General features: G+C 39.2%; 2 protein-coding genes across 6 annotated transcripts in view; one reads left to right on the top strand and one right to left on the bottom strand.

Annotated features, from left to right (window-relative positions):
* The window catches only part of hpn (hepsin), a 22,413-nt gene extending 14,764 nt beyond the window's left edge, over positions 1-7,649 (top strand). For all 5 annotated transcript variants that reach the window (XM_061916311.1, XM_061916310.1, XM_061916313.1 and 2 more), the window contains 9 exons: positions 759-888; positions 960-1,079; positions 1,834-1,874; positions 1,970-2,135; positions 4,229-4,419; positions 4,937-5,032; positions 5,098-5,240; positions 5,365-5,529; positions 5,636-7,649. In XM_061916311.1, the coding sequence (XP_061772295.1) occupies positions 759-888; positions 960-1,079; positions 1,834-1,874; positions 1,970-2,135; positions 4,229-4,419; positions 4,937-5,032; positions 5,098-5,240; positions 5,365-5,529; positions 5,636-5,680 (1,097 nt within the window). In that variant the 3' untranslated portion in view covers positions 5,681-7,649. The remainder of the gene's footprint in view (positions 1-758; positions 889-959; positions 1,080-1,833; positions 1,875-1,969; positions 2,136-4,228; positions 4,420-4,936; positions 5,033-5,097; positions 5,241-5,364; positions 5,530-5,635) is intronic.
* A 3,343-nt stretch (positions 7,650-10,992) lies between these two features.
* Positions 10,993-26,462, bottom strand: part of si:dkey-33i11.1 (sialoadhesin) — a 44,185-nt gene continuing 28,715 nt past the window's right edge. The window contains exons 12-19 of the mRNA XM_061916307.1: positions 22,589-22,738; positions 22,371-22,502; positions 16,821-16,902; positions 15,633-15,681; positions 15,461-15,547; positions 13,653-13,786; positions 13,285-13,394; positions 10,993-11,381 (exon numbers count right to left, since the gene is read on the bottom strand). Of these exons, the coding sequence (XP_061772291.1) occupies positions 13,286-13,394; positions 13,653-13,786; positions 15,461-15,547; positions 15,633-15,681; positions 16,821-16,902; positions 22,371-22,502; positions 22,589-22,738 (743 nt within the window). The 3' untranslated portion in view covers positions 10,993-11,381; position 13,285. The remainder of the gene's footprint in view (positions 11,382-13,284; positions 13,395-13,652; positions 13,787-15,460; positions 15,548-15,632; positions 15,682-16,820; positions 16,903-22,370; positions 22,503-22,588; positions 22,739-26,462) is intronic.

The raw sequence follows: 26,462 nt of genomic DNA, 5'->3' as shown, positions 1-26,462 counted from the left end.
GGTAGGAAATGATTTAATGAATAATGCACCGTATCAAACTGACAGAGACAAACAAAAGAAAAGCGTGCCGAACGTACGGAAAGCCAAGGCAACAACTTTAGCACAGAGTCGAGAACAAGAACATAAATGTGACTGTTGCTTACCGCAAACAAGGAAGCCAGGACGAGTGATCAAAAAGGCAGGCTTAAATAGTGTCTCATGATTAGATACTGTTGTGTCCCAAACAGAGGCAGGTGCAAATCATGTGACCATGGTGACAAAACAAACAAGGAAGTGCAAACAGGAACTAAAGAAGTCCAAAACTAACACAACATAAATAAACTGAACAGGATCCGGACCACGGATCATGACACAGGTTCCCCGAGGTCTCGTATGCCTTCCCTTACATTGGGGCATGGCCCACTATTTGAGGAGTACTGGGAAGTTGGAGATTCTACATTGTCCATAGTTGTATATGTGAGTGTGGATGGTGCCCTGCGATTGACTGGTGTTCCCTGCCTCTCGCCCAAAATCAGCTGTAATAGACTCCAGCTTGCCCGTATCATAAATCGTAGTGGTTTGTGTTGTGGTTTGTGCAGCCCTTTGAGACACTAGTGATTTAGGGCTATATAAGTAAACATTGATTGATTGACTGATTGATAAATGAGGACAAGTGGTGTAGAACATAAATTACTAAATGGATCCTTTTATCATGTCGTTGCAATAAAACACATACATCAATGATTATCCAACTAACATGTTGATTTAATTACCAACAGTCCAAGTTAATTCTGCTGACCAACATCTCAGAGTGTTTGATTCCGCCCACAAGAGGTGGCGTCAAGTGTGCTCCTCCTCAGCCAATGAGATGCTGGCTAGCATCAGCTGTGAGGAAGTTGGCTTTGTCAGGTGAGAAAATGTAAAAAAAAATGCATTGACATCTTTGAAACCTAGCCATTATTAACGCGTCTTTTTTTCAGTGTGGTGAATTATTCAATCACGTCTGTGTCGGATGCTGGTGGTGAAGGTGGCGAGTTCTTCTGTGTCAGGACCAACGAGTTGAGCTATGGCAAGAAAATCAAAGACTCTTTGTTCCCATGGTAACGCACACTGACACCTTAATTTGATTGTGTAAAATGTTTTATGCCAGGTTAAGATTTTACCCCTTTCTTTCTATGGAAATAAAAATAATAAATTATTGCCTCTAACTGTTGCCATTATTAAAGATTTGTCGAATGTACTGAGATTTTAAAAAGCAATATTTTAACATTATTCTTTCTCTGCCATACAAGTGTACTTGTAATTCGTAATATGTAAAATCAAGAAAAAAGGCCTGCTCTAATAAAGGTTTGCGTGTACTAAAACATGAGCAAACTTGATAGCGCACACAAAGCTGATCTACAAAGTGGATTGCATCTCTTATATAAGCAAAATAGAGAACACAATCGATTAAGCGTGTGTCTTCATGTAAATGCAGAACTAATGCCGATTATCAGAACACCCACAATATGGGAGGAAGAGATGCAAATATAATACATGTGCTTGCAAACTGGCACAGTTATGCTCACGACTCTAAAAAAGATTAGACCACCCACAACACGCCAATAGTACACAATATTTTATAGTTTGCACACGTTGTTTAACGCATGGTGTTTGGATCAGGAAAAAAGTCTTTCGTGACAAAGACGTAAGGCAAGGGTGCAGATTCACTGTAAAATTCTCAATTTCAAAAGTGTAAAAGAAAGTAAAAAAAACCTGCTTCAACTCAGAATGGTAGTCTTATTTGAATTGTATTACTTCTGGTGTTCTGCTTTAAAGGTTACCCTGTGTTTTGAAGTATCTCTTTCATTTCAGTGACTGTGAAAGCAAGGAGGTTCTCACATTGTTGTGCCAAGGTAAAATCTTAGCTCCTATATTCATTTGTTGTTTTCGTATGTTCAATTATTCCACTTATACTTCAATCCAAAATCTATTTACTCATCTTTGCCAGACTGTGGCAGGCGTAGTTTTGCAGCAGACCGAATAGTTGGTGGCATCAATGCTAGGCAAGGCAGTTGGCCGTGGCAGGTCAGCTTGCAGTACAATGGAGATCATCAGTGTGGAGGCTCCATCATCTCAGACCGCTGGATTGTCTCTGCAGCTCACTGCTTCCCCGCGTAAGAGACAGAGCTTTATTGCATACATAAAATAATTACAGTCCCTTTTTAAGTTTAATTTTGTGTAGTGTGGAATGTGCAGGACATGTTGCTTGTTAGCAAAAACATATTTGACAGTTAATTTTATCATGCATTTATATTAGAGCTGTCAAACAATTATTTTTTTAAATAAGATTAATCACACTTTTGAATTTGGATCAGAGTTCCTACAAAAGCATTGCTTAACTTATGTGTGTTGCTTGTATTGACAACATTGCAAGTATACTACACCAGCATTGTTTTTAGCGTTTTTGCTGAAAAACGTGTTTTGCTTTTAGATGGCATTTTAACCTTGTTGTGCTTCAATAAGATAATTATTTGCTTCAATATAGACAAATCAATCATATTCAATCAATTAATTTTACTCAGATTTTAAAACTTCACAAGCACAAGCTCAAGTTATCAACCGTCCAAAAAGAGTGGAAAAACGCAGACCCTGTCTGGCCCAACTCCTGTGCCTTAAGCAACAAGCCCCGTCGGGTTGAATTTTGAAGCTAAGTTTTCTACCTAAGTCATCTTTGCACTGGCGTATGCACTGACCTGAAACCTCATGTATTAAGAATTGCATTGATTTATACAAAAAACTGGTGTTGGCTCAAATGCAGAAATCATCATACCCACGGACAAATTCAGATGTATAAAAGTGTGCGCACACATTAATTCAGTGGTTCTCAAACTTTTTTTGTCATCCCCCACTTTGGACAAGGGGGAATTTTCAAGCCCCACCTGCCCCCATCGCCACAACAGAACGTTAATGCCAAGCTTAACATTTTCAAATTTATTGAACATCAAGTAACATTCAAGTCAGGATTTCCCACACATTCATTTATTTGTGGCGGCTCGCCACGAAACAATTACGGCCGCCACAAATAAAAAAAAATAAAAAAATGTGGCTTTTGACTCGCTTGACCGCTCATAAAAGCAGTGGGACTCTGTCTGTGACTGAAGCTTGTAGTTACATATTAAATAAATATTTAAATATGATATAAATATGTATATTAATATGTACATAAAGTCTTGTAATTATATTCCAACTCCGCGTTCTTCTTGGTCATTGCCGCCGCAAGAATATAATAATAAAACATTTTTTTTAAGTGAAATTCCCTCCCGTTCCTCGCGCCCCACCTGTCATGTCTCTATTCCCCACAGGTGGGGCCCGCCCCACGCTTTGAGAAACGCTGCATTAATCCAAGCACATTTCTTTGCAAATCCCAATCAACGGAGAATTGCTGTACACGGCCCCATTTAAATACACAAATCATATTTAAATTAGCCATGTGTCTGAAATCAATTTTCAGCAAGAATTTCACTGACAATTCTTGCTAGAGTGTAAACATGTACTCTATTCTACTATTGTTGCAAGTTAGTGGAGCATTGCATTCGCTGGGAGAAAGGTGTGGTTTAGTATTTCACACCTTACCATGGGTGTTTAACATGAGTATATTTTGCACACAGTGACAATCAGCGGCTTGTTGAAAAGATCTTAAGATTTAGTTAAACCAGAAAAAACAGCGAGTAACTTACTTTAACCACTAACTCATCATGATAATGTAAAGACGGGATATAACATTTGGGGGGCCACGTATGCTCCATATGCTTCACAGGGATTAATATTAGGATAATTACATAAAATGAATGTACTCCGCTAGAAGCGTGATTGATCTGCATACACACATGATTAATGCTATATAATATGTGTGATTAATCACATGCGTTATCTCTTAAAAGTTGGCAGCCCTAATTTATACGTTTGACTTCCTCCGGACGCAAATGGCACCAATTTGGTGGAATGGCCCATTAACACACACTATATTCAGTCATGTGCCAAACATTTTGTAGCTCAGTTGCATCAGTGTTTTTGGTAACTATGAATCAGTATATTACAGTATATCAATATCTCAGTAGATACACAGGCATGATTTTGTAGACAAATCATATTAAATTGTGCAGGTATACCCAATTGTGAGGTCGGTGTGTTTACTGTAAAATGAAGAGAATGTTTCTATAAGACAAAATTCACTCTCTCCCTCTTTCTTTATAACTCTGTCCACTAGACGTCTTAGTGTCATCAGTCGATGGCGTGTGCTGCTGGGCTCCATCTACAACAAACCTGGCAATGCCATTGTGGCGGAAGTGAAAACTATTGTTTACCACAGCAGCTACTTGCCCTTTGTGGACCCTAACATTGACGACAACAGCAGAGACATTGCTGTACTGGCCCTCACCCAGCCACTCACTTTCAATGGTATGATGGACTGAAACACAGAGGAACCCTTTTCTTCCTCATTAAACATCATCTTAACACTTCCAGAAAGGAATGAGCTCATTAGAGTATTTTGCATACTTAATTTTTTTATAAGTCTTCTAAACATTTGAGTTCTAAATATATGATCTTTGGGTCTTTCCAGTCACACACAGTTTGTCCAAGCATTATAATACATATAATACATGCCTACTTTAATCAACATTACTCATTTTCAGTTATTTATTAATAGAAATAAATACAGTAGATGATAATGCACTTACTGTATATATTAATGCATTTCAAACGCTTTTAAAGAAAAATTTCAGCTGATCATGAGGGACATCTAGTGTTTGGCTATATAACTGCAACCCTTCTTCACTAAGAATTAAAGTGGTAACAATCCTTTGAAAGAACCTTCTCTTGTCCCTATGGCACGCATGATACATCAAGTGCATTTTCATACCACATAGCTACTGCACGTTTATGCTTAAAACAATTCGATGTCTGCTGTGTGTAGAGTACATCCAACCTGTTTGCCTGCCAGCATATGGTCAAAGACTGATTGATGGACAGATGGGCACTGTAACAGGCTGGGGAAACGTTGAATACTTTGGTAAGACCCAGAGATACAGACATGGCAAAGTATTGTTTTTGTTGACACTACATGATCACGTTCAGGTAATCCAGCAAACGTTCTACAAGAGGTGAACATCCCCATCATCAGTGACGCTGTATGTAATGCCCCGGATTACTATGACAACCAGATCACCACCAGCATGTTTTGTGCTGGCTATGTAAAGGGAAACGTTGACTCCTGCCAGGTGTGTGATTCTGATGTTCTTCTTAGATAATAACTTATTTGATTACTTTTGTATCTGTGATATTATAACTCATTCATTTTCTATGAATGAGTTATAAATATACCTAACCCCACTGCGGTGTTAGGGTGACAGTGGCGGCCCCTTTGTGGCAGAGGACTGCTTGTCAAAGACCAGCCGTTACCGTTTGCTGGGGGTTGTGAGCTGGGGAACAGGATGTGCCATGGCCAAGAAACCTGGCGTTTACAGCAGGGTGTCCCGATTTCTTCCTTGGATATCTACAGCCATGAGGGTATGTGTTTTCCTAATTATTGATTTGTGTTTCACATCACTGATATCATCAATTTATAATATTTTGTTATTCCACTTTCATTGTTTTGTTTTGGTTATTCCTCCAGAACTATAACAATTCACCAGGAGTTCATAAAATGGCCCGGACATGACTTTTCTGACGTTTTCTATGCTTGCTATTCCTGCTCAAGAGTGTTTGCCAACCCTGTAAGTGTGAATGAGAAGCATATGATTGTTTGTCAAGTTCACACCATATCATGGTTTTTACATTTGTTCTTTATCCAGCATTACGGATTTGTATCTTACAAAAGCCAGCAACAGTTTTCTGAGAAATACTCAGAAATAATGGTCATATTAATTATTCAAAGGTAGTAACGTCAAGGCTAGTTTTCAGAATATTGTGTCTATCGACAAAATACTGTGGCTTATTGAAGAGAGTGAGTGTTGTTAAATGGTATACCATTTACCATTACTCTAGTTACTTTGGACATCAGAATGTACAATTCATAGTATTAAACCAGTTAAAGAAATGCAAAGCTCATTTTTGCAATGTGAATGTAATTTTGTTTGCAAAAGAGCTTTGGAAAACTGTCAGTAAACACTTGCAAAAGCCATACATTCCCACTACCAATGTTCTTGTACTAATGGAAAAGGTTCATGCGTTCTGTTGTTTTGACTCAGATCGTATTTGGAAGTCATGGATGTATGATCTGTTGTAAAGACAACACTGAAGGGTCATCTGCCACTGGACAGGTGATACATAGCTGTTAACTTGCCCCTATGCAAACTTTGTTGTGTTAAAGGAGTCAAATAAGAACACATAATCTTTGTCTGAAAACAATTGTAGGAGTTTTTTAGGAAAAACATTTCCTCACATTTTATTTAGCAGTGTAGATTCATATGGATGAGCTCAATTTGTCACAGATGTACCAAATGTACTGCGTTTAACAAACGAATAAGGCCTGATCTACTAAATATGTATTAAAATGCGTGCAAACCTAATCTACTAAACTTGTGAGCCGAGGACCGCATCCTTTAAAAGACAAGGGGCGGCATGGTGTAGTGGGTAGAGCGGCTGTGCCAGAAACCTGAGGGTTGCAGGTTCGCTTCCCACCTATTGACATCCAAATCGCTGCCGTTTTGTCCTTGGGCAGACACTTCACCCTTGCCCCCGGTGCCGCTCACACCGGTGAATGAATGATGAATGAATGATTGGTGGTGGTCGGAGGGGCCGTAGGCGCAAATTGGCAGCCACGCTTCCGTCAGTCTACCCCAGGGTAGCTGTGGCTACATATGTAGCTTACCACCACCAGGTGTGAATGAATGATGGGTTCCCACTTCTTTGTGAGCGCTTTGAGTATCTAACAATAGATAAGCGCGATATAAATCTAATCCATTATTATTATTACAATAATAGCATGACTGTGTTCATGTTTGTACAGATTGTATGCAGGGCCACCTTTAACCTGAGGGTAAGCCAGTCAACTTCAAGTAAAGTGAAACCTGTTTCCATATGAGTTGGGAATTTGTTTTAGATGTAAATATAAACGCAATACATCCATTCATTTTCTACAGCTTATTCCCTTTGGGGTGGCGGGGGGCGCTGGCGCCTATCTCAGCTACAATCGAGCGGAAGGCAGAGTACACCCTGGACAAGTCCTCATCCCAGGGCCAACACAGATAGACAGACAACATGCCAACACAGATAGACGGACAACATTCACACTCACATTCACACACTAGGGCCATTTTTTTAGTGTTGCCAATCAACCTATCCCCAGGTGCATGTCTTTGGAAGTGGGAGGAAGCCGGAGTACCCGGAGGGAACCCACGCATTCACGGGGAGGACATGCAAACTCCACACAGAAAGATCCCGAGCCTGGGATTGAACCCTGACTACTCAGGACCTTCATATCGTGAGGCAGACGCACTAACCCCTCTTCCACCGTGAAACCCAAACGGAATACAATGATTTGCAAATCATTTTCAAACCATATTCAGTTGAATATGCAAGAAAGACAACATATTTGATGTTCAAACTGATAAACCTTTTTTTTTTTTTCAAATAATCATTAACTTTAGAATTTGATGCCAGCAACACGTGACAAAGAAGTTGGGAAAGGTGGCAATTAATGCTGATAAAGTTTAGGAATGCTCATCAAACACTTATGTGGAACATCTCACAGGTGTGCAGGCTATTTGGGAACAGGTGGGTGCCATGATTGGGTATACAAGCAGCTTCCATGAAATGCTAAGTAATTCACAAACAAGGATGGGGTGAGGGTCACCACTTTGTAAGCAAATTGTCGAACAGTTTTAGAACAACATTTCTCAACGAGCTATTGCAAGTAATATAGGGATTTTACCATCTACGGTCCGTGAACTCTTCAAAAAGTTCAGAGAATCTGGAGAATTCACTGCACGGACTTATTACGGACTTTTGATCCCTCAGGCGGGATCAAAAACTGCATCAAAAACCGACATCAGTGTGTATGAGCTATCACCACATGGGCTCAAGAACACCTCATAAAACCACTGTCAGTAACTGCAGTAGGTCGCTACATCTGTAAGTGCAAATTAAAACTCTGCTATGCAAAGCCAAAACCATTTATCAACAACACCAAGTAACGCCGCTGGCTTCTCTGGGCCCTAGCTCATCTGAGATGGACTGACGCAAAGTGGAAAGGTGTTCTGTGGTCTGACGAGTCCACATTTCAAATTATATTTGGAAACAGAGGACGTGGTGTCCTCCAGAACAAAGAGGAAAAATAACCATTCGGATTGTTATAGGCGCAAAGTTCAAAAGCCAGCATCTGTGATGGTATGGGGGTGTATTAGTGCCCAAAGCATGGGTAACTTACACATCTGTGAAGGCACCATTAATGCTGGATGGTCCATACAGGTATTGGAGCAACATATGTTGTCATCCAAGCAACGTTACCATGGACGCCCCTGCTTATTTTAGCAAGACAATGCCAAGCCACGTGTTACAACAGCGTAGTTTTGTAGTAAAAGAGTGCAGGTACTTTTCTGGCCCGCCTGCAGTCCAGACCTGTCTCCCATTGAAAATTTGTGGCGCATTATGAAGCCTAAAATACGACAGCTCACCCCATCCTTGTTTGTGAATTACTTAGTATTTCATGGAAGCTGCTTTTATACCCAATCATGGCACCCAACTGTTCCCTATTAGCAATCAGACCTGTGGTATGTTCCATGTAAGTGTTTGATGAGCATTCCTCAACTTTATCAGTATTTATTCCCACCTTTCCCAACTTCTTTGTCACGTGTTGCTGGCATCAAATTCTAAAGTTAATGATTATTTGCAAAAAAAAAAAAAAATTATCAGTTTGAATATCAAATATATTGTCTTTGTAGCATATTCAATTGAATATGGGTTGAAAATGATTTGCAAATCATTGTATTCCGTTTACATTTATATCTAACACAATTTCCCAACTCATATGGAAACAGGGTTTGTAGCTCAGTAGTACGCTGGCCTTTCACATGGGCGATCTGGGTTTGCACCCCGCTCGGAGCAGTGACAGAGGGAGAGCGAGAGCGAGATGATAATGCAAAGAGGTAATGCAAAAAACTATATATCAGACAAGTGAAGCAAAGCAAATGACTTCGCCCTGTCCGAGGAGGCCAACAGAAGTGAAATTAATTATATTTGTTTAGGGCTTTTCTCTAGTGACTCAAAGCGATTTACATAGTGAAACAGGAAGTGGAACAAAAAATTAAGTGCGTTGGACAGGAACAAATACAAAATACAGTACGCCGACAATAATTGAAATGTCAGATTATTGCCGGCTTCTCCCAGAGCGTACCTACGGTTCCGTTCAAATGTGCACCTGTGAAAGCCCAGAAAAGGTGACACGCTATTTGGCACTTATTTGGGATCTAGTATATCAGGCCAATAGTGTGTTAATTTTCAAACAAAGTTTTTCTTTGTGTCATATAGTCCACATTTTAGACAACTATGGCTATGGTTTATCTCGCATCTTGACTCTATACTGCAACACATTTGACACACAATCTGTGGGTTGAGGAGGACCTGATCAAGGTGATGCGCTGTGTTTTGTTGTTTTGTAAATACAAGTTGATGCCTTTTGTATGTAGCATGTTTCCATCCATTGTTTTTTGGATGATCTTCAGATCTGTATGCCCACAGTGCAATAAATCATGTTCTTAGAAACGATAATGCTTTCTACTTGAATAAACATTATCATCCCAATTGTAGTATACAAGGATTTTTTTTTTTTAAGTATTTTGTGACGACTAATGAGCAAACTCTCATCTCGTTTTGGAAAAGCTATAAAGAAGGAGTCAAACAATTGTGCCAGTTAAAGAACTGTATATCAAAGGTTATGTTTCAAGGAAGGTAAAGACCCTCCCTGAAACATAATCTTTGATATACAATTTTTACAATGTGTTAAACACCCACACACACACACGCACGCACACACATATATATCATGTGTTATGACAAACTAAATGTACTGTGCTGTATTATAATAGATTTGATTGTTTCATAACCCATGAAAACAAAACATCCGAAAAAAATAAATATTTTTGAAACGTGGGTTACAGTATGATGTTTTTGAAATGTGGGTTACAGTATGTATCTAAGTTTTCATTTTGTTTCCTTGCTGTTACTCAACAACATTTGGGCCGATGTGGGTTACATACAACCCATCTGGAAAGTATTCGCAGCGCTTTACTTTTTTCCGGATTTTGTTGTGATACAGATTTATTCCAAAATGAAAAAAAACATGTGCTTAGTGTCGTTGTCCTGGTGAAAGATGATTGGCCACGCCAGTCTGAGTTAAAGAGTGCTCTGGAGCAGATTTTCATCCAGGATGTCTCCGTACATTGCTGCATTTATGTTTCCCTCTACTCTGACTGGTGTCCCAGTTCCTGAAAAACATCCCCACAGCCTTATGCAAAATTTTGAGGAAAACATGAATTTATTCCATTTTAAAGTAAGGCTGAAACACAAAAAATAATGGAAAAGTAAAGCTCTGTAAATACTTTCCGGATGCACTGTACTTAATATGATTCCAACAATGACTACTTTTGCTGCACGCTTTTTAACCAGATTTGCTGTTGGTGAATGATAACCTGACACAGGTCAGACTACCCTGATTCTCTGTTGTCTAATCTGATTTGGAAAACAGGCTCAACTGTTGTGTAATGCTGACTGTTGCTTTGTCTCTCACTTTAATATTCACTACTTGTCTCGTGTATGTGCATGTGTGATTTTATTTTTATGTATTTTGAATATTTAGACTCAAATATTTACCATTTTGACAGTTATATTTTGGTAGCTGAAAACAACATATCACTCAACAGCATTGTGGGTAGTCAACAAACTGGAACTTAGCTTTAAATAGTACTTGTTCAACTGCTGAAAGGTTTCAGCAACTCACCCCTTTGCAATAACTCAAACACACACACAACTAAACAGTATTAAGTATTTCTCACAAGTATTTATTTCCAGGGTAAACAAATGTAAACACACAGGACGTAATCTGAGTCCTAAACCATTGACTATAAGGGTGTGTGACTAATACATAACAACATTATTCAGCATCTATTGGAGTAAAAGCAGCATCATCGTTAATAAAGCAACCAGTTGTGTCGTGCCTTTTACTGTTTATTGATTTCATTGACGTGGTGCAGCTCTAGAAAGCAGCAGGAGGCACAGAGGAAGGGGTGGAAAGCAATCTTTTTAGCACTGTAGGTTTGTCGGGTCCGGTGATATAGAAAGTTAGCAGCAGGACCACACCGTGGTTATTTTAACATGACGAACATGTGGTTGTGTTTACAAGTTATTGATCCCAACTGGAAACACTGTCAACAGAGGGAAAGAAGGAAACCAACTCAACACAACTGGAGAGTATACAAAACAATCTTCCAGTGCCCATTGAGAATGTATGCGGATTGATAAACGTACACTATATTGCCAAAAGTATTTGGCCACCTGCCTTGACTCGCATATGAACTTGAAGTGCCATCCCATTCCTAACCCATAGGGTTCAATATGGTTGGTCCACCTTTTGCAGCTATTTTGCAGCTAAGGCTGTCCACAAGGTTGCGGAGTGTATTTATAGGACCATCCTTCCAAAAGCGCATTGATGAGGTCACACACTGATGTTGGTCGAGAAGGCCTGGCTCTCAGTCAAGGTGTTCTACCAGGTTCAGGTCAGGACTCCGTGCAGGCCAGTTAAGTTCATCCACACCAGACTCTGTCATCCATGTCTTTATGGACCTTGCTTTGTGCACTGGTGCACAGTCATGATGGAAGAGGAAGGGGCCCAATCCAAATTGTTCCCACAAGGTTGGGAGCATGGAATTATGCAAAATTAATTGGTATCCTGGAGCATTCAAAGTTCCTGTCACTGAAACTAAGGGGCGAAGCCCAACTTTTGATAAGCAACCCCACACCATAATTCCTCCTCCACCAAATTTCACAATGCAGTCCGAAATGTACCGTTCTCATGGCAACCTCCGAACCCAGACTCGTCCATCAGATAGCCAGATGGAAAAAGCGTGATTCTTCACTCCAGAGAAGGCGTCTCCACTGCTCTAAAGTCCAGTGGCGACGTGCTTTACACCACAGCATCCGACACTTTGTATTGGACTTGGGGATGTATGGCTTATATCAGGGGTCGGGAACCTTTTTGGCTGAGAGAGCCATACAAGCCAAATATTTTAAAAAGTATTTCCGTGAGAGCCATACATTTTTTTTTTTTAAACACTGAATACAACTATATGCGTGCATTTTTAAGAAAGACCAACATTTTTAGAGTATAAGTCTCTTATTCTTTTTAATAACATTGTTATTCTGAGGCTAACCAAAAATAAAAAAAATACTTCTTACCATTAGATTGGATTAGATTAGATTAGATAGTACTTTATTTATTCTGTCAGCACAATCCCATTCAAAATCAAACAAACATTACAGGGAGACAGAACAGGATCGCTGACGGGTCTGCCGACTTCCAGCGCCCCTTACAAAAAAGATGAAATACATTAATGCGACTTCTTGAACGGGTGCGGTAGAAACCGGATGGATGGATGAAAATGCATGAGAATGTTTTATATTTTTAACATTATTTTTGATACTGTGATTAAAGCGGATTTATTCATTACTTATTGTGTTAAGCAATGTCAGCTAAAATGTATCTAAGAGCCAGGTGCAGTCATCAAAAGAGCCACATCTGGCTCTAGAGCCATAGGTTCCCTACCCGTCTTAGATAAAATGCTCGGCCATGGAAACCCATTCCATGAAGCTCTCTGTGTACTGTATGTGGGCTAATTGGAAGGTCACATGAAGTTTGGAGCTCTGTAGCAACTGACTGCAGAAAGTCAGCAACCTATTTGCACTATGCGCTTCAGCAATGCTGACCCCTCTCACTTGGTGGCTGACTTGCTGTTCCCAAACTCTTCCATTTTCTTATAATAAAGCCGACAGTTGACTTTGGAATACTTAGTTGCGAGGACATTTCACGACTGGAAATCATTGAGCTCCTGAGATTCATTCACAAATGTTTGTAGAAACAGTCTCCATACCTAAGTGCTTGCTTTTTATACACCTGTGGCGGGGCCAAGTGATTAGGACACCTGATTCTGATCATTTGGATGGGTGGCCAAATGCTTCTGGCAATATAGTATATATTGATATGTTTCAAACCTCCATAACATAATACAGATGCGAAGTATTACTGATAGAATAGAAATATGTATGTCATACCTTAGGGATGAGGATGGTGGGGGTGCAGCAGAGTGTAAACAACATTTGTAGAATCATTTGCTTTCTGGTCGCCCCCCAGTGGAAATTTGTGGACCTGCACTTGCTCTCCTCTTCGCAGCATCAGAAACAAAAAGGCATAATGAGAACATCTGAGTCACATCATCATTACTTCTCTCTTTAACATTGAAATCTGTGAGCAGTTTCACTTTCCTCCAATAAACAGAATGTCTGCACGAGGAGCAGGAGGAGTGGGTGCTGATAGGAGAATAATGATGTACTTGGAATATCGGCGTGTCTACAGTTCTGCTGTCAGGTCAGCAGATTAGATGGGTAAGAGGAACAATTAATTATACAGTGAAAAGATTTACCTGGATCGTTTCGAGTAGTGCACGGTGACATATTGAGAGGCGAGGCTGTGAGTGTCAGCTTCTCTGATTGGAGGAGCATCCTTAAGAGGAACAATAGCAGGGTGGCAGCTGTCACTCAAATCTTCAGGTTCCTCCTGCACATACATAACATGTGTGGGTCCCTTTATTCTTTCTATGTGTGCACTTGTGTGTGTGTTCTTGTATTGGTACCCTTTTTGTGACATCAACAAGGAAAAGCACCTTCCATATGAGGACCGGTGAACGAGTTAGGACCAAAATCATAGTCCCAATGTGAAAAACCATTGCATCTAATAGAGCAGTGGTTCTCAAATGGGGGTACGTGTACCCCGGTGGGTACTTGAAGGTATGCCAAGGGGTACGTGAGATTTTTAAAAAATATTCTAAAAATAGCAACAGTTCAAAAATCCTTTATAAATATATTTATTGAATAATACTTCAACAAAATATGAATGTAAGTTCATAAACTGTGAAAAGAAATGCAACAGAGCAATATTCAGTGTTGACAGATAGATTTTTTGTGGACATGTTCCATAAATATTAATGATAAAGATTTCTTTTTTTGTGAAGACATGTTTAGAATTAAGATGGATCTCTATTACAATCCCCAAAGAGGGCACTTTAAGTTGATTATTACTTCTATGTGTAGAAATCTTTTTTCATAATTGAATCACTTGTTTATTAAGTTTTTAGTTATTTTTATATATTTTTTTCCAAAAAGTTCAAGAAAGACCACTACAATAGAGCAATATTTTTGCACTATTATACAATTTAATAAATCAGAAACTGATGACATAGTGCTGTATTTTACTTCTTTATCTATTTTTTTTTCAACCAAAAATGCTTTGCTCTGATTAGGGGGTACTTGAATTAAAAACATTTTTTCACAGGGGGTACATCACTGAAAAAAAGGTTGAGAACCACTGTAATAGAGAATGTCTGATTTGCACCCCTGGTGGTGAAATATATCAAAATTAGGGTGGTCTCAAAAAGGCGGGATTTTTCGAATTGACTGTGTGTCGGTTTTAAAAGTGCTCCCCCTATGGTCAACATATGAAAAAACAAGTGCCCATCCATCCATCCATTTTCTACCGCTTATTCCCTTTTGGGGTCGCGGGGGGGCGCTGGCGCCTATCTCAGCTACAATCGGGCGGAAGGCGGGGTACACCCTGGACAAGTCGCCACCTCATCGCAGGGCCAACAGAGATAGACAACATTCACACACTAGGGCCAATTTAGTGTTGTTAATCAACCTATCCCCAGGTGCATGTCTTTGGAAGTGGGAGGAAGCCGGAGTACCCGGAGGGAACCCACGCATTCACGGGGAGAACATGCAAACTCCACACAGAAAGATCCCGAGCCTGGATTTGAACCCAGGACTGCAGGAACTTCGGAAATTGAAATGCACCCCCTTTGACCAAAATGTATAAAAAGAAATAAAAAGAAATGTATACAGAGACATACTGTAATAACTTGAAGTAAATAATGAAGATTAAAAAACATCCATCCATTTCCTACCGCTTATTCCCTGTTTGGGGCCGCGGCACCTATCTCAGCTACAATCGGGCGGAAGGAATTACAAACAAAAAATTCCAAAAAAACCCCAACTAAAATCTTACCTTCTTTATATTTGTATTGTATGTATATATTATTATTGTTGTAAATACAAATATTTATATAATTCCAAAGAGTGGTCCTAAAGAGGTCAGCATTTTTCGGAGGTCTCAAGAAGGTAACAGATACAAGAATGTGTGTGTGTGTGTGTGTGCGTGCATGTGTGTGTTGCTCACTGGTATGTCCGACATTAAGGCCTCTCTCTTCGGGACCATAGGCGGAGTGGTCTCATAGAACACAGTGTCCGCCGTCACAGAAGGCCGCTGAAACACAACACAATGTTGCAGAAGCTGTCAGGAAGTCGAGAGAGTGCACACATGCTCATCAGAGGAGTCTAAAAGGCCATACCTTGGTGGCTACATCTGCTGATTCCATGTCAACTCTGTGCATGTTTTTACTGTGGACAATTCAGTGCCATCATCAGTAAGTTGGAAATTAATTGTTTTAACTTAACATCGGCAAAAGGTGTTATAAATGACAAAAAATAAGAGTACTGTGGTACTTCGGTTTTTGTTTGGAGCCTAATCCAGGGGTGTCAAACGTATGGATGAGTTTGCTAAATATAAAATTGAGCTGAAATTTGTAAATGAAAGAAACCGCTGTTCTAAATGTGTCCACTAGAAGTCGCAATAGCAATTATTTGTATCTTTGTATATTATGTTACAAATGTAAAAAAAAATAACCACATGATGTCAGTACATCAGTCGAGGAAAATTAGCAAACTACATAAATAACATCTTGTAATTTAATTTTGATATTATTTTTTTTATCTTGATAGATTGAAAATCAACACCAACAACTTGTCTGACAAACATTATCACATCATTTATTCAGAAAGTATAAATAACAACAAATAAAGACAGAATATTATTAGCCGCAACATACAAGTGTAAAAACCCCCAACAACATTCTGATTTGTACATTTTCAGTAGGTGTTTTTTTCTATTTTTTAAGCAAAGAAAACAATCTGAAGTTGTCTTTATTTTCAAGTTATCGTGTCCTGATTTTGCCAGTCCATCCCACATGGGAGTATATTTTTCTCCATGTGGCCCCTGATCTAAAATTAGTTAGAAAGGAAAATGTTTTCAATCATTATTTTTGTTTGATTATTTATTCACTTATTGATAGACTTTAAATGTTTTTTTTTTTTCCCATATATTTTATTAACTTGTTTTGTGCGTCTTGGATACTTTTTTTTCTTTTTCTAACATGCTTTATTGAGCATAGCCAGTGCAGTGCAACACAGTGCATGGATAAACAAAAGTTAGGCTTCCATTTTTTTTTATAGTAAAATCGGCCTCGACCCACTCACCTCCGCATGAAACAAGAGTGAGGGATAACGCTTGAAAAAAAATTAATCAAAAAACAAAACCTGAAATTTTGCCAAACAAAACAGAGGCACCACGTTATTGTTTCATAAATAGAGAAGTGAATCCACTTATTTGTTATCTATTAAGCTGCAATTCTCACATTTTACTGCGTTCTGTTTCAATGCAAAGTCAACATTGTTAACCCCCTTATAAAAAAACAGGTCACCTAATCATGATGGCCACTGTCAGAGTGATGAGTCCAGCCGACACGCCCACTGCCGACGCCAAAGCGATGGCCTTTAGGCGACCTGGTGGAGGAGATGTTTGCCATGAAATAGCTTGTGATCCAAATACTTGAGTGTGTCGTACAAACAGAAAGTAACAAGATATGGAAAAAAAGAGCTGTGCATCGTTTTTGCCAGCGTCTCGACTTGTGCCTCAGGTTTCCAAAAGGCTTCTTCAGCTGTCTAGCTTTAAATAGTCATTTTCCACAACACCTCATCTCCTCCTCGCTCATAAGCACCACGGCTTTACATGACTCACCGTGACTCATAGAAACAGATGCAACCAAAGGACTGGAACTCGTCCTTTCAAACGCAAAGAAATGAAACTAGTTTGTATTTTAGTCATTTTTTTCTGTTATTTACTCATATAGAAATGATCAGCGAGGACACACCTCATCCTATTGTTTTCACTTTAGAACATGAATGTGACTCGCACACAACCTTTACTGTATATACAGTGCAACCAGAAAGTATTCACAGCGCTTCACTTTTTCCACATTTATGTTACAGCCTTATTCCAAAATGGAATGAATCCATTACTCCATAATGGCAATGTAAAAAGTTTTTATTTTTATTTTGCTAATTTATTTATAAAAACAAAAAAACCCAAAAACAAAACAAAACACATGAGTATTCACAGCCTTTGCGCAATACTTTATTGATGCACCTTTGACAGCAATTACAGCCTCATGTCTTTTTGAATACAATGCCACAAGCTTGGCACACCTATCTTTGGGCAGTTTTGCCCATTCCTTTTTGCAGCACTTCTCGAGCTATATTAGGTTGGATGGGAAGCGTTGGTTTTCATCCAGGATGTCTCAGCACATTACTGCGTTCATCTTAACCCAGTCAGGGAGATGACCAAGAACTCTGTCAGAGCTACAGCATTCCTTTGTGGAGAGGAGAAGGACAACCATCTCTGCAGCAATCCACCAGTCAGGCGTCTAATTTATAGTGACTAGACCAGTGGTTCTTAATCTTGTTGGAGGTACCGAACCCCACCAGTTTCATAAGCACATTCACCGAACCCTTCTTTAGTGAAAAATAAAATGTTTTTTTTCAAATTCAAGACAAAGTTATATGTTTTTGGTAACACTTTGATATGGGGAACATATTCTAAGTAACAAAGACTTAATTTAAAAAGGTTAGGGTTAGGGCCAGGGTTAGAGGGTTAGGGTTATAACAAGGCCATGCCGAATATCAATCAATCAATCAATCAATCAATGTTTACTTATATAGCCCTAAATCACTAGTGTTTCAAAGGGCTGCACAAACCATAACACAAATCACTACGACATCCTCGGTAGGGCCACATAAGGGCAAGGAAAACTCACACCCAGTGAGATGTCGGTGACTATGAGAACCTTGGAGAGGACGAAAGTAATGGATGTCGAGCGGGTCTAACATGATACTGTGAAAGTTCAATCCATAATGGATCCAACACAGCCGCGAGAGTCCAGTCCAAAGCGAATCCAACACAGCAGCGAGAGTCCCATTCACAGCAGAGCCAGCAGGAAACCATCCCAAGTGGAGGCGGATCAGCAGCGCAGAGATGTCCCCAGCCGATACACAGGCAAGCAGTACATGGCCACCGGATCGGACCGGACCCTCTCCACAAGGGAGAGTGGGACATAGGAGAAAAAGAAAAGAAACGGCAGACCAACTGGTCTAAAAAAGGAGTCTATTTAAAGGCTAGAGTATACAAATGAGTTTTAAGGTGAGACTTGAATGCTTCTACTGAGGTGGCATCTCGAACTGTTACCGGGAGGGCATTCCAGAGTACTGGAGCCCGAAATGAAAACGCTCTATAGCCCGCAGACTTTTTTTAGGCTTTAGGAATCACTAATAAGCCGGAGTCCTTTGAACGCAGATTTCTTGCCGGGACATATGGTACAATACAATCGGCAAGATAGGATGGAGCTAGACCGTGTAGTATTTTATACGTAAGTAGTAAAACATTAAAGTCACATCTTAAGTGCACAGGAAGCCAGTGCAGGTGAGCCAGTACAGGCGTAACGTGATCAAACTTTCCTGTTCTTGTCAAAAGTCTAGCAGCCGCATTTTGTACCAATTATAATTTTTTAATGCTAGACATGGGGAGACCCGAAAATAATACGTTACAGTAATCAAGACGAGACGTAACAAACGCATGGATAATGATCTCAGCGTCTTTAGTGGACAGAATGGAGCGAATTTTAGCGCTATTACGGAGATGAAAGAAGGCCGTATAAGGCATTAATAAGTACTTAATAATGACTAGTTAAGAGCCAATATGTTACTAAATTGCATGTTAATAAGCAACTAATTAATGGTGAATATGTTTCCCATACTTAAGTGTTACCATGTTTTGATACTGGTTCAAAATATACCGTGCATGAACATCACCTTGTTCAAAGAACAAAACCAACCCAGTGCATAAACTTACAACAAATTACACACCTGCAAATCAGTGTGCCTTCTGCTGTTGCCGTATCCGTAATACGCCGATAAGGAGACATTTTATTTACACGATGAGTCGGATGTGTTTTGACCTCCGCCGAACCCCAGAGGCCGACTCACCGAAACCATAGGGTTCGATCGAACTCAGGTTAAGAACCACTGGACTAGACAGACTTCATTTCTTAGTCAAAAGTTTGCCAAAATGCACCTGAAATACTCCCAAACCATGAGAAAAAAAATGATGTGGTCAGATGAGACAAATATTGAACTCGATGGCGTGATTGCCAGGCGTCATGTTTGGAGGACGCCAGGCACCGCTCATCACCAGACCAATACTATCTCTAAGGTGAAGCATGGTGGTGGCAGCATCATGCTCTGGGGATGTTTTTTAGTGGCAGGAACTGAGACACTAGTCAGGATAGAGGGAAATATGAATGTAGCAACGTACAGAGACATCCTGGATGAAATACAACACTTCCCTTCCATCATGATGGAGCTAGGGAGGTGCTGCAAATGAGAACGGGGGAAACTGCCCAAGTTTGTGGCATTGTATTCAAAAAGACTTGAGGCTGTAATTGCTGCCAAAGGTGCATCAAAGTACTGGGCAGATGCTTTGAATACTTAAAAAATTTTTTTTTAAACAAATTTGCACAATTTAAAACATTTTCACATTGTCATTATTAGGGCTGTGAATCTTTGGGTGTCCCACGATTCAATATCAATTCTTGGGATCATGATTCGATTCAAAATCGATTTTTTTTTTTGATTCAAACACGATTTTCGATTCAAAAACGATTTTTTCCCAATTTAAAAGGATTCTCTATTCATTTAATACATAGGATTTCAGCAGGATCTACCCCAGTCTGCTGACATGCAAGCAGAGTAGTAGATTCTTGTAAAAAGCTTTTTTAATTATAAAGGACAATGTTTTATCAACTGATTGCAATAATGTAAATTATTTTTAACTATTAAATGAACCAAAAATATGACTTATTTTATCTTTCTGAAAATATTGGACAAAGTGTGTTGTCAAGCTTATGAGATGCGATGCAAGTGTAAGCCACTGTGACTATTGTTCTTTTTTAATTTTTTTTATAAATGTCTAGTGATAATGTCAATGAGGGATTTTTAATCACTGCTATGTTGAAATTATAACTAATATTGATACTGTTGTAGATGATATTCATTTTTGTTTCACTACTTTTGGTTAATTCTGTGTCGTGTTTGTGTCTCCTCTCAATTGCTTTGTTTATTGCGGTTCTGAGTGTTGCCGGGTCAGGTTTGGTTTTGGAATTGGATTGCATTGTTATGGTATTGCTGTGTATTGTTTTTTTGGATTGATTAATAAAAAAATAAAAAAATAGATTTTTAAAAAATAAGAATTAATTCTGATTCGCACAACGTGAGAATCGCGTTTTGAATTCAAATCGATTTTTTTCCCACACCCCTAGTCATTATGTGGTTTTACTGTAAAAATACATGTGTACCAACATGTATTTATTCTATTATGAAATCAGGCTGTAACATATAAAAATATGGAAAACGTAAAGCACTGTAAATACCTTTCGGTTCCAGTGAAAATTCAGCTGCAACTTTTGGTCTGATGGTTTTTTGAAACAATCAGCTCAGAGCCTTTTTGCTTTCCATAAAACTGTCAAAATCACAACTTTCAATACGAGTACTAAATGCTAACAATTGCAACGTCACAATGTCGCCTGTGTTTTTATATCCCTTGTTGCTCTGCAGATTTCACAGAGCTCAATTACAAACTTGTAACAGGAACTTGCATAGCTGTAGTTGGCATGACCCCGAGAAAACAGGAGGCAAAGCAATCCAAAACAACAACACACTAAACACAAACAGCATAAAATGCACTAGCACCGTATGAAATGTGGCATTAATAGCACCTGCTCAGTGGCCTAGTGGTTAGACTGTCCGCCCTGAGATTGGACGGTTGTGAGTTCAAACCCTGGCCGAGTCATACCAAAGACTATAAAAAAATGGGACCCATTGCCTCCCTACTTGGCACTCAGCATCAAGGGTTGGAATTGGGATTTAAATCACCATGAATGATTCCCGGGCGCGGCACCGCTGCTGCCCACTGCTCCCCTCACCCCCCAGGGGATGATCAAGGGGGATGGGTCAAATGCAGAGGACAAATTTCACCACACCAAATGTGTGTGTGACAAACAGTGGTACTTTAACTCTCACTCCAATGCTGATAGGCCACAGATGCACGGCCTAACAGACCAAACGAAGGGAAGTATGCCGGATGGAAAACGCTCAGATGTAAAGTAAAGCTCTGCTTTTCCAAAATGTTCGAGTTTGATGCTACTTTACAATGCCACAGCTGAATATCATTAGTAATTTTACATGGTGATTTTAACACCTCCAAATATGTTAATGAAGACTACAACTAAAATGCACGTGACAATCAAACACCAAGTGTGCACTAAATACAATACATACAGTATAAGCACTTTGTAGGACTCAACATAGGGCTATACTGGCACATGGTTTGTGCAGCGCTTTGAGACACTAGTGATTTAGGGCTATATAAGTAAACATTGATTGATTGATTGATTCAGCTTCATGGCAAAAACTGCTTTCTAATTAAGCAACTGCCATCTCATTGCAACGACATGCACAGTATACCAGAAATAATTGCAAATTAAACTTCAAAGTGTGAGAAAACAATGTATAACAACTGGACAGCACAATTTGCATAATCCCTCAGTGTTGAATATGAAAAAAAAAATCATTAAACAATTAACATTTATTAACATAAACACACACAAAAGTACCGAAAACCAAGCACAGTTATTAATTACCAGGAAATGAGAGACATTTTTAATGATTTTATAAATTCATGTTATACGGGATTGTGCTTTCTTGGTTGACAAGTATGAGCACTTCTGAGGTTCCCATTCTGGTGAACGGAAAGTAATTTAAATAATTTTCAGTTTTAATTAGTAGAATTTTCTTTTACAATGGAAATTAATCAAGATGTCTGTTTTTGAATACCGAATTATGAGTGATTTTTTTTTTCGTACCTCTTACTCTTACTGTGAGGACAGGAGAGCTGTGGACTCCGATGCGGTTCCTGGCCTCACAGTAGTACTGGCCGCTCTCTCCGGGCCCCACCTCTGAGAAAGCGAACACCGGCCCGCTACGGCTGCCCCATGCTGGGGGGAGGGAGCACAAAAAATAGGGCGATATGCTACAATGATCCTCGTGTGTGTGGAAAACAGTAAATTGTCATGATGCTGACATTGTACAGAGGCCCCGTTGGGTGTTAAACGATGCCAAGTAAAGTTGTCCACGGCCGGGTTGGCCTGGCTGCTGCAGGTTAGGGTCAAAGGTCGGCCGGCATCCACAACACTGGACGGACGAGCCAGTACTGAAGTGTTCTTGGGAGGGTCTGTCAAAGAAATATTTCTGTATGATGGGTCCAGATAATAATATTTAGACTAGAATTTTTAATTTGTTCCTTGCCATAATTGGAGTATAGTTTAATACATATACTAGTGCATTTCAACATACTATAATATAGCAGTGATTCTCAGACGTACCAGTGTACCATTTAAGATCATCAGGGGGGTGCATAAATTGATACAAGTTCCCCCAAACTGTTATAAAATATGATCTAATTTATACAAATAATGCAACTTTGTGCATAGTGACAAGCAGAACAATCAAATATTATTCCACTAGATGGCAGAAAGGACCTCATTAACCTGTGTATGCACCTGTTGCCGTAAGCAACAGAATAAGTCAAAATAAGGCATTGCAGCCTTGATTTCTCTCATGTAAAATATGTGCTTTGGGAACGCTGTACAAGATTATATAATACAATAGTTATTATAAAGTATTTCTGATTCTGATTCTGAATAGGCATTCAACATTTACAATAATTATGTTTTTGTGGCCTTTTATCAGTGATGACATGTGACCTCCTCAGTATTCTGGGTGAATAGACAACATTGTGGGGTTGTACTGAAAACAAATGTGGTTGTACTTTTCAAGTGCAATGGTAAAAAAAAGTTTATTCTACATAACCAGAATAGTGGAAGTTTTATAAGTAGGGGTGTCCTGATCCAACACGAAACAGATATTGGCAGATTATTACTTTAGGTCGATACCGTCATTGATGCGATACCATATCATCACGAACAATATATGCTTATATTATTCTGTGGTCTGGAATGTTAGGAAAGGCTTGATCAACATAAATTACTCAAACAGAGAACCATAGTAGGTATGAAAAACACTAACCTATTTATAATCAACCATTAGTTATGTAAACCTTACAACATGATTTTATATATTCTAAATTCTAAATTCCAAAAGTTTGGACACACCTTCTCATTCAATGCGTTTTCTTTGTAGATTGTCACTGAAGGCATCAAAACTATGAATGAACACATGTGGAGTTATGTACTTAACAAAAACAGGTGAAATAAATGAAAACATGTTTCATATTCTAGTTTCTTCTGCACACTATTGGCATTCTCTCGATGAGCTTCAAGAGGTAGTCAGCTGAAATGGTTTTCACTTCGCAGGTGTCATAGTTTTGATGCCTTCAGTGACAATCTACAACGTAAATAGTCCATCCATCCATCCATTTTCTACCGCTTATTCCCTTTCGGGGTAGCGGGGGGCGCTGGCGCCTATCTCAGCTACAATCGGGCGGAAGGCGGGGTACACCCTGGACAAGTCGCCACCTCATCGCAGGGCCAACACAGATGGACAGACAACATTCACACTCATGAAAATAAAAAAAATGCAGTGTAATGAGAAGGTGTGTCCAAACTTTTGGCCTGTACTGAATATATTCTAAAATCGATTTTTTTTAAATTATAAATTTGGATTGGTATTTTTCTTTGTGACACCTAGAGGCCACAGTATTTCACTAGGTTAAGCTCTCGATGCAGTAAATTGAATGAGGCGGACATGTTTGTTACTGGTCACTTTCTAATACGATTCTGCCTTGGAGACTTTGCACCTACAAACCCCATTTCCATATATGTTGGGAAATGGTGTTAGACATAAATATAAACGGAATACAATGATTTGCAAATCCTTTTCAACCCATATTCAATTGAATGCTCTACAAAGACAATATATTTGATGTTCAAACTCATAAACTTTAGTTTTTTTTTTGCAAATAATAATTAACTTAGAATTTCATGGCTGCAACACATGCCAAAGTAGTAGGGAAAGGGCATGTTCACCACTGTGTTTCATCACCTTTTCTTTTAACAACACTCAATAAACCTTTGGGAACTGAAGAGAGACATTTTTGAAGCTTTTCAGGTGGAATTATTTCCCATTCCTGTTTTATGTACAGCTTAAGTTGTTCATTCCTGTTTTATGTACAGATTAAGCAAAGCAATCAAACAATGTACTAATATGATCCACTTCAAGAAACTCTTCAAACTGGAAGTGTTTACAAAGTACAAAAATGAAGAACCATGATAAACATTCTGATTTTACTCACCCATTCATTCTCAAAATAATCTGACTTATCTCATCGTATGGATTAAAATTTAAGCAATTATTTATTTATTTATTTGTATTGTGATTACTTATTACTTATGGAGTATACATTGTGAATACATTGAGAACAGGAAGTGAACAAAAGTTTTAGCAACTGTTATGTACAGAAAAGGGGTAGGATTAAATAAGCTCTGCTTCTTCCTCCTCCTTTTCGAACATGTTGAAAAGAGAAACTGGAAATTGTGATGTATCATGTTGTATGCTTGCATGCTCGAAATAAACTCAACTCAACTCAAAACTCAACAGTCCGGGGTCTCCATTGTAGTATTTTAGGCTTCATAATGCGCCACACATTCTCAACAGAAGACAGGTCTGGACTACATGCAAGCCAGTCTAGTACCCGCACTCTTTTACTATGAAGCCACACTGTTGTAACAAGTGACATGGCATTGTCTTGCTGAAATAAGCAGGGGCGTCCATGATAACGTTGCTTGGATGGGAACAGATGTTGCTCCAAAACCTGTATATACCTTTCAGCATTAATGGTGCCTTCACAAATGTGTAAGTTACCCATGCCTTGGCCACTAGTACAGATGCTGGCTTTTCAACTTTACACCTAGAACAGTCCTGATGGTTCTTTTCCTCTTTGGTCCGGAGGACACGACGTTCACCGTTTCCAAAAAACAATTTGAAATGTGGACTCGCCAGACCACAGAACACTTTTCCACTTTGCATCAGTCCATCTTAGCTGAGCTCGGGCCCAGCTAAGCTGGCGGCGTTGCTGGGTATCGTTGATAAATGACTTTGGCTTTGCATAGTAGAGTTTTAACTTGCAATTACAGATGTGGCGACAAACTGTAGTTACTGACAGTGGTTTTCCAAAGTGTTCCTGAGCCCAAGTGATGATATCCTTTACACACGGATGTCGCTTTTTGATACAGTACCGCCTGAAGGAACGAAGGTCCGTTATATCATTGCTTACGTGCAGTGATTTCTCCAGATTCTCTGAACCTTTTGATGGTTTTACGGACCGTAGATGGTGAAATTCCTATATTCCTTGCAATAGCCCGTTGAGAAATGTTGTTTTTAAACTGTTTGACACTCTGCTCACGCATTTGTTCACAAAGTGGTGACCGTTTCCCAATTCTTGTTTGTGAATGACTGAGCATTTTATGGAAGCTGCTTTTATACCCAATCATGGCACCCACCTGTTCCCAATTAGCCTGCATACATGTCGGATGTTCCAAATAAGTGTTTGATGAGAATTCCTCAAATCTATCAGTATTTATTGCCACCTTTCCCAACTTCTTTGTCTCGTGTTGCTGGCATCAAATTCTAAAGTTAATGATTATTTGCAAAAAAAAAAATGTTTATCAGTTTAAACATCAAATATGTTGTCTTTGTAGCATATTCAACTGAATATGGGTTGAAAAGTATTTGCAAATCATCGTATTCTGTTTATATTTACATCTAACACAATTTCCCAACTCATATGGAAACAGGGTTTGTACCGGCTAAATGCAACTGACTAAATGTCGTGTTTTGAAATGACATTTTTCAATTAAAGACACTTATTTTGTATGTCTAGCTCGTGTGCAACTGTGTGCTTAGCTGTAGTGTATTTGTTAGCTCTTAGTAGCCTATTG

Source organism: Nerophis ophidion, linkage group LG11 (assembly GCF_033978795.1).
Source record: "Nerophis ophidion isolate RoL-2023_Sa linkage group LG11, RoL_Noph_v1.0, whole genome shotgun sequence".
Taxonomy (NCBI): Eukaryota; Metazoa; Chordata; class Actinopteri; order Syngnathiformes; family Syngnathidae; genus Nerophis; species Nerophis ophidion.
This window is presented reverse-complemented; position numbering and strand designations above follow the sequence as displayed.